The sequence below is a fragment of the Epargyreus clarus genome, unplaced genomic scaffold (assembly GCF_041222505.1).
Source record: "Epargyreus clarus isolate Ecla_fem2 unplaced genomic scaffold, WU_Ecla_fem_2.2 ptg000016l, whole genome shotgun sequence".
In the NCBI taxonomy this organism is placed as follows: Eukaryota; Metazoa; Arthropoda; class Insecta; order Lepidoptera; family Hesperiidae; genus Epargyreus; species Epargyreus clarus.
The window spans coordinates 5,730,477-5,738,847 of NW_027332224.1; the positions used below are offsets into that span (position 1 = coordinate 5,730,477).

Genomic DNA, 8,371 nt, shown 5'->3' on the forward strand with positions numbered 1-8,371 from the left:
GTCAAATGACAACGGTATATAGTTATAGTATATTTTAAAATTTAACTTAATTTTTTATTATAAATAATAAATAATGCCGTTAATAATAATATGTGGCACCCCAGTGAGTGGTAAAAGCACAAGAGCGTATGAATTGAAGGAGTTTTTCGAGAAGAAACATGGTAAATCAGTGGAAATCGTATCAGAATCTGACGCTATTTCAAAGTTGGGTTATGAGAAGAACTCCACATATTTGGACTCTCAGAAGGAGAAGAGGGTCAGAGGGTACCTCAAATCAGAGGTTATACGGCTCGTAGGGAAGGATAATGTCGTTATTTTGGATGGCAGTAACTACATTAAAGGTTGGTAAGTTTATATATTTAGATGTTTTGAAACCTTAGTCTTTCTAATAAATTGTATTTATTTCACAAAAATTATGTATAATTTCACATGTGATATATTTCCTGTTGTTCTACAGGGTGTTATGTATTTTTCTCTTTTTTTCTTTTAAAAAAATATGTGTAATAAATGTCTATCCTAAATTCCTAATTCATATTTTATTCAATCGAAAAAAATCTAGCGATACGGTGTAGGTTGTTGCAACACGACCATAAGGTTAATACCATTTTAAAATTATCTTATTAGCAAAATACTATATAAAATTATAATTTTATGACATAAGTAAAAACAGCAACCTTTTCATATTACTTCCATGCTTCTTGTGAAACTTATACAAACATGTACACAGGATTCCGCTACGAACTCTACTGTGCTTCCAAAGCTTCAAAGTCTACACAATGCACAGTGTATACTCTTCGCAACCATCAAGAAGCTTGGGAGGCTAACAAACTGCGCTTGAGAGACAAGGATGGAGATACTCACAACCATAATCCAGACGGAGATGGCAATATACATGATAGTAGATTGGATTCTGAGTCGTATACAGAGGAGGTGTTTGATGCATTGACTAAATTAAGGTATAAAATCATTATATTTATTTATTTATTTATATAGACATACCAACAGAAAGCTTTTCATAATATTAAGATATTAACAAATGTTTTTTATGATTACTTTTAAATAAACTGAAGCTGAACACATCTTTTGATAAAAGATACAACAGTAATAACCATTTTATTGATTTACTAGCTGACTCAGAAAACTTAGTACCGCCTCAAAATCTATTTATCAAATATATTTCATATAAAATATAGCCTATGTTACTCGTGGATAATGTAGCTTTCGAATGGTGAAGGAATTTTTAAAATCGGTCCAGTAGTTTTTGAGCCTATTCATTACAATCAAACAAACAAACAAAGTTTTCCTCTTTATAATATTAGTGTAGATTTCTGCCTTATAACAGCAGTGTAGCACTGGTTTGAAAGGAGTGATAAAAGATTTGACTGTGGCTGACCTCAGACTCTCAATCCTATCTAGGGTTCATTACAGATGTCCATAACTTACCGTCAGATGGATGGACGGAAGATACTTAAATAAAAAAAATGCTTATTTCACTCACAGCCCCACACTAGGATTCCCTGTATCGTGGGTGCTATGGACACACACATAGACAAATACACAAGCACCCAGACCCAGAAATCTAAATTCATCATTTAGAAATCTGTCTGGCCGGGGATTGAACCCGGGACCCTCTGCGCGTCAAACCGGCATGGTGACCGCTCCACCACGCGGGGTCGTCTAAATTCTTACAAATTTATTAGAATATTATTATATTTTATATTTTCAGGTTTGAAGAACCAAATTCCAACAATCGGTGGGATAGTCCATTATTCACAGTGCAGCCACAGAGTTCGTTAGACTTGGATGCTGTGTACCAAGTGTTGTTTGAGAAAAAAGCACCCCCACCCAATATGAGTACACAGAATGTAAGTTGGAAGGTTTTTATCAACATATTACTGTCCCTGTTTGAAGGTGGTAGAATCCTTTGTGGTTAGACTCCGGCGGCACCACCGCCACACCTATTTTTACCTAATAACAGCAGTGTTAGGTGCTGCTGTGTTCCGGTTCAAAGAGTGTGGTAAGGGAGACAGACTTTTCCGAGGCGTTTCAGCTTAGTTCTCAGGGGTAGCAGCGCATCTGTGGCTGATGACCTCAGGTAGGAATATCTAATCCTATCTGGGATTGATTACAGATGTTAATGGGCGGCAGTAGCTTTACCATCAGGTGGACTGTATGCTCGTCTGCTACTCCTATAGTATAAAAAAAAAGAAAGAAAAAATTACTGTCCCATTGCTGGGCATGGGTCTCCTTTCAGAGTTAAAAGGTATATTACAACCATAGATTAGTAAAGATACTTCGCCGCCTTGAAATTGAATGAAGCCACAAACGGCTTATATGTAAGTTCTTTTTTTGAATTCTTGACATATAAAAACATTTTTAGAGAAAATTTACGAATAAATAACTAATACTGCGTAATTTACATAATAAATAAATAATTATTTCAAATATTTTAGGGACATTTTAGCACGGAGACGTGGCAAAACATTTTTACGCAACTATTTCAATTCTCAAAACTGGGTACATTTTCTTGTTAGGAGTGAGTAATCTTTACTAATCTATGATTACAAATGATAACTTATTGGAACAGAAAGTCCTTGAGTGGCGATTATCCATAGGTCGAAGACAGTGATCAAATAATTCAGCCTCTTGATTGAGGGGTCCAAGGTTTAAGTCCTAGGCGTGCATCTCTGATTATTCGAATTTATGTGCACATTAGAAATTAATTATCACTCATTTAAATGGTAAAAGAAACCTGCATACCTGAAAAATTAAAAAAAAGTTGGCAAAGTTGTCCGGCTCGGTGGACCATGTAAGGGTTATGACACCCTTATAAATGATAAACTAATAAATTTATTTGTGCTTGCCTATAGCAAACTGATGTCTATTACTGCGGGGTTGCATGACAATATTTTTGCTTATAACTATATTTTTGGACGGTTGTACCGTACAGGTATTTCCAAGATTTGAAGTTAAGAATGAGAGAGCTTAGAGATCAATCGTTGTAGGGATGATAAATAAATTGTTAAATATTATAAAAAATCAGTTTATGTAACACTCGAATGACTCCATTTATTTACAATTAGCTGACCCGGACAACTTTGTACCGCTCAAAATCTATTTATCAAATATATTTCATATAAAATATAGCCTGTTACTCGTGGATAATGTAGCTTTCGAATGGTGAAAGAATTTTTAAAATCGGTCCAGTAGTTTTTGAGCCTATTCATTACAATCAAACAAACAAAGTTTTCCTCTTTATAATATTAGTATAGAAAACCTTACCTTAAGGTACCTACGGTAACATTAACGGTAAGCTAGATACCTGCTATATTTGTTGATTTTCTTGCAGCCACCACTGACATCAACAAACTTCGTCTACGAGCTAGACAAAGTCACACAGTCTGTGTCAAAGCAGATCCTAGACGCCAAGCAGCTAAATCTAGACGAAGTTAAGTTTCCAGACTACCCAGGGTGTGTCCTAGAAGTGGGTTTCATGCAAACAGTAAACCCACAGAAGTTGTTGAGGTTAAGGCGACAGTTCATGACATATGCGAAGATGAACCATTCAAATGAAGATGCAAATAGAATAGGACGGTATTTTGTACAGTATTTGAATAAAACGCTGATTGATTAGGAATTGGGTAGTTTTATTTAGTGATGCTTTATTTATAGAGTAAATATTCTTTTATCGAATCATAGATTAGTAAAGATATCACACCGCCTTGCAATTGAAGAAAGCTACAAATGGCAGACACGCTTTTATAGAAATCAAACTAAAAAATATAAAATAAACTTAGAAAATTTTTAATGAAAAATTGTATTAACAACAAAAAAATATATATTTAATTGTAAAAAAGCGTGGGGTGCACACTCTCGGTAGTTATAAATACTTTACTGACAGACATGAGCAGAAGGACCAACACTTTGATATTTTCAAAAGCACCCCACGCTTTTTTTACAATTAAATATATCATTTTTTGTTTCTATAAAAGCTTTATTTTGTATTTTTTAGTGTCTATAAAAGCGTGTACTTTAGTTTTTTTATTACTTATTTTTAGTTAAATTTCTTATAAAAGCGAGTTCTACAGTTTCTTTAATTATTATTTATTGTTTTATTTATACTGCTGTTTAGATTAAGCATCCACAAAGCGTCATAATTATAAGGATGTATGTTGATCTCTTTCTACTGAAAAACGGAGTTACTCACTGACAAACATACAAGTGAAGCTAATATAAAGCATGTAAAAAGGCTGACGGTTTTCTCCATTACGTCCCCGACTGTCATGGTGTAATTTAGGCGGAACAATGCCGACATGCCTAATCGTATGTATCGAATTTAATGTTGTTAACAATACAATTTCGATATATTCTGAACCATTATTCCTTAATTATGACAGCATGGCTTATGTCTGGTTTTAAATATTTTAAATAGGTCATATGTTAGGGAGCACATAACAATCTGATGCCTAGTATAAGAAAAAATATTGAAGTCATCGATTTTCGCCTCATATGTGCATTTTTTTTTATTTTATTTCAAAAAATCGTACTATAAACTATTTTTTTTTTTACATAATAATATTACATTTGAGATTGCTATTTTCTATATTTCATTTAAAAAAAACATTCTTTCCTTATCTTACTTTTTTCCTGTTTTTGGATTTTTATTGTAAAATATCAATATAATGTGTATAGGGTTTCAAAAATAAAACAGCAGTGATACAAAATAAACAGTTTTAATACTCGGTGAGACCATATCGTGATATAATAGTATACGTTCATCTACAACTATAATAAATGAGTATACATATTTTTATTAATCACCTTAAAGCTGTGTTATTGACACATTTACCGTTAGTTTTAGTGGCGTAAGGTGCCTCAGAAGGGCCCTGTATTTTTTGTGGGGGCCCCCCAAAATGTTTACTTTTAAGGTTCCGTAACCAAAGGGTAAAAACGGAACCATTACTAAGCCTCGGATGTCTGTCCGTCTGTCACAGGCTCTTTGAAATTGTATCGTAACGAGCTTTTGCCCGCGGCTTCGCTCGCGTTACGAAGTAATATTTCCATCCCCTATTTTATCTCCTTGGGGGTAGAATTGATCAAAATCCTTTCTTAGCGGATGCCTACGTCATAACATCTACCTGCATGCCAAATTTCAGCCCGATCCGTCCAGTGGTTTGGGCTGTGCGTTGATAGATCACTATGTTAGTCAGTCACCTTTGAGTTATTTAGATACATAGACACTTGTTTTTTTAACTTATTTTTGAAGTCGAAACTTCTTTGCCACTGTTTTCATGATATAAAATGTGATATTACAGTAAAAAAGTGCTATGTTTTCTCGTTAAGTTTCAGTAAAATTGTGAACACACACTAACATGGGGCCCCTGTATCATTGATACAATTGGTACAGTGCTAGCTACTCCCTTGTTTTGACAACGGCTAAATAATAACAGTTAATGGCGGATTAAGGGGGCCGCAGGGGCCTCCAAATGTCTACAAGTTCTCTTGTAGATATTTGTAAAATTACATCAATTTCTTAGAGTGAGGGCCTCATCCAATTCTGCGGCAACCTTAATCCGCCATTGATAATAGTTAAACAAAGATTCAAATACTCTATCTATATAACAGACCTGAAATTCTGCTTCTCAATCCACGCCTTATTATTACTCAATCCAACCAAATTTTATAAACTAAAGATCAAAATTTGACATTATCCATTATGAAGCAAATGTCGATCTTTAGCAGGCAAAATAGATTGATTATTATTAACTAGCTGACCCGGCAAACTTTGTACCGCCTCAAAATCTATTTATCAAATATTTTTCATATAAAATATAGCCTATGTTACTCGTGGATAATGTAGCTTTCGAATGGTAAAAGAATTTTTAAAATCGATCCTGTAGTTTTTGAGCCTATTCATTACAATCACACAAACAAACAAAGTTTTCCTCTTTATAATATTAGTATAGATAGGGCGCTAGAGGTCCACAAGAAGGTTCGTATCCCAGACACATACTTAAAATTTTAGTTATGTACATAATATAAATTAATTATCATTTGCTTTTGTGAAGGAAACACCGTAAGTACTTACAGGTATGGAAGTTTAAAAAGTTCTCAAAGGTATGTGAAGTCTATCAATACGCACTTGCCCAGCGCGGTGGACTATGGCCTCATCCTTCTCATTCTGATAAAAGACCAGGGGGCCTACCACCATCTTTTAAAAACCATCATAGTTCAGGAAAGTTTTATTTCCTCCTTAAAACAGTAAAATATTTCGCCATACATAGTTGAAGTAACTTAAACCCTTATAAATTTTTCGCTTATCCATTGTATAAAACCAACTGAAATTGTCATATTTTGCTTAAAAAGTTAAATTTCCTGCAAAAAAGTATAAGTATGAATAAAATTATATTGTGTTAAGAGATGATAGTAACCCCCCAGTGCTAGATAACAATCGATTAAAATGTAGTTACATAATTATTATTAACAATACAAACATTTATAGTCTGATTCATAATTAGGTGTCCAAAATGTAAACAAAGAAATGTCACTGTCAAAATTGACAAGAAACAAAAACTTTAACAAACTCAACAAAAAAACAAAAATTTAACAAATATACACAATTTAGCAAACGCGTTATGTAAACGAGAAAACATTCGACTTCGATCACAATCACGAAAATTAATAATATTAGTTACGAAACTTAAAAATGACAGCACAAGAAATGTCTTGGATTTCGGTTGTGTTACCATTATCACATTTTAATTTTCTACCATAAACTTTGTTTTTTATTATTATTACTGTATGGATCGAAATTGAGGTGATATAAATATTAGAAAATGTGAATTAATCTTAATTTATTTAGATTATTATTTTATTATTGTTGTCTTACTTTAATATCGACGAAAATAAGAAACTACCATTTCTAACTTATTTTCTTGATAGGTCAACACCTTTGTTTACATTTTGGACACCTAATTATGAATCAGACTATAGATAGACCTCTAAATTAAATTTAGAGTATGAATGGGTGTTATTGTACGTGTCTGTGAGTTTATAGCACCATTGATATATTCTGGGGCTGGGGGTAGAATGTTTCATCCTTACTTCCTTACTAATATTATAAATCCGAAAGTAACTCTGTCTGTCTGTCTGGTTGTCTCTTCTTCACGCCTAAACCACTGAACCAATTTTAATAAAATTTTGTACAAAGATAGTCTGAGACCCGAGAAAGGACATAGGATAGTTTTTATCCCGGAAATGCCACGGGAACTAGGGATGGCGATCTAATATCGATTAATCGGAGAATCGATCTTTTGGACCCGAAACATCGATTATTTTAATCGATATTAGTAAGGATTTAATCGTAAACTATGCATTTGAGCAAAGTTGTTGTCCATGAGCCCACGAAGGTTTCAGAGTTGGTACGACCAATTTTCGCTAGATGGCGACACTGTCATTCCAATGAAGGTACGAATCAGTTTTATGTATGTTAGTATGTCATATTATTTTCTTTTAAACGCGGGCGAAGCCGCGGGCAACAACTAGTTTTATATATTTCTTCAAAAACATACAATATTAACAAACAAAAATACTATTTAATAGCCATTCAAGTAAAAACATATTTATATCATGCCTAAATAATCGGTAATTCTGTACTTTTCATATTGCGGTTTTAATAATATTAAAGTAGCGAGCATGCAGTGCGCCTGATGATAAGTCGCTACTGCTGCCCATCATCTGTAATCAACCCCAGATAGGATTAGGTATTCCTACCTGAGGTCGGCCACAGATGCGCCGCTACCCCTGAGGACTAAGCTAGAACGCCCGGATAAGTATGTAAGAGAGTTATTGGGATGCCTTAAAACTCAAATGAATAAGGTTTTACATACAGTTTTTATGTAAAAAGTAGTTAGCCAGAATACAAGATTTACGTCTCTTTTCACAATCTAAAATTAGTCTGACGCAAAGTCTTCCGGGTTCGATCCCCGGCTAGGCAGACATCTGAATAATGAATTCAGATATCTATTCTGGGTCTGGGTGTTTGTGTATTCGTCTATGTATGTTTATAGCATCCCACGAGACAAAATCCTAGTGTGGGGCTGAGTGTAGAAAGTATAAATTTGAAACTATTTGATTAAAATAGGTCTTAACAATAAAACAGTATTTAATACACATCTATATAAAAATCTTTGTCTGTCCGTCTGCTCGAGACTTATTAGATCGATTTGGGACCATCCATAAATGACGTCACTCGATTTTCTTGATTTTTCGATCCCTAACTCCATCCTTGTCACATTTTGTGAAACCCCCATAGTGTGATTTTATTTATAATATAGGAGTAGCAGACGAGCATGCAGTCCACCTGATGGTA

The 8,371-nt window shown here is 34.0% G+C and overlaps 1 protein-coding gene across 2 annotated transcripts; it reads left to right on the plus strand.

Moving 5' to 3' along the window:
* LOC140748675 (protein KTI12 homolog) lies at nt 1-3,637 on the plus strand. 2 transcript variants are annotated; one of them, XM_073081519.1, is made up of 4 exons: nt 1-341; nt 728-956; nt 1,727-1,865; nt 3,350-3,637. In XM_073081519.1, exons 1-4 carry the CDS (start codon nt 74-76, stop codon nt 3,632-3,634), a joined length of 921 nt encoding a protein of 306 aa, XP_072937620.1. In that variant the 5' UTR covers nt 1-73; the 3' UTR covers nt 3,635-3,637. The 2 variants fall into 2 exon arrangements, with proteins under 2 accessions (XP_072937620.1, XP_072937621.1); XM_073081520.1 differs by having other exon boundaries at nt 163-345.
* The last annotated feature ends 4,734 nt before the right edge of the window (nt 3,638-8,371 follow it).

Coding starts and splice junctions, on each gene's coding strand:
- LOC140748675 (XM_073081519.1), top strand. CDS start 74: ATGCCGTTAATAATAATATGTGGCACCCCAGTGAGTGGTAAAAGCACA. Junction 342..727: donor TGGCAGTAACTACATTAAAG/GTTGGTAAGTTT, acceptor ACATGTACACAG/GATTCCGCTACGAACTCTAC. Junction 957..1,726: donor GATGCATTGACTAAATTAAG/GTATAAAATCAT, acceptor TTATATTTTCAG/GTTTGAAGAACCAAATTCCA.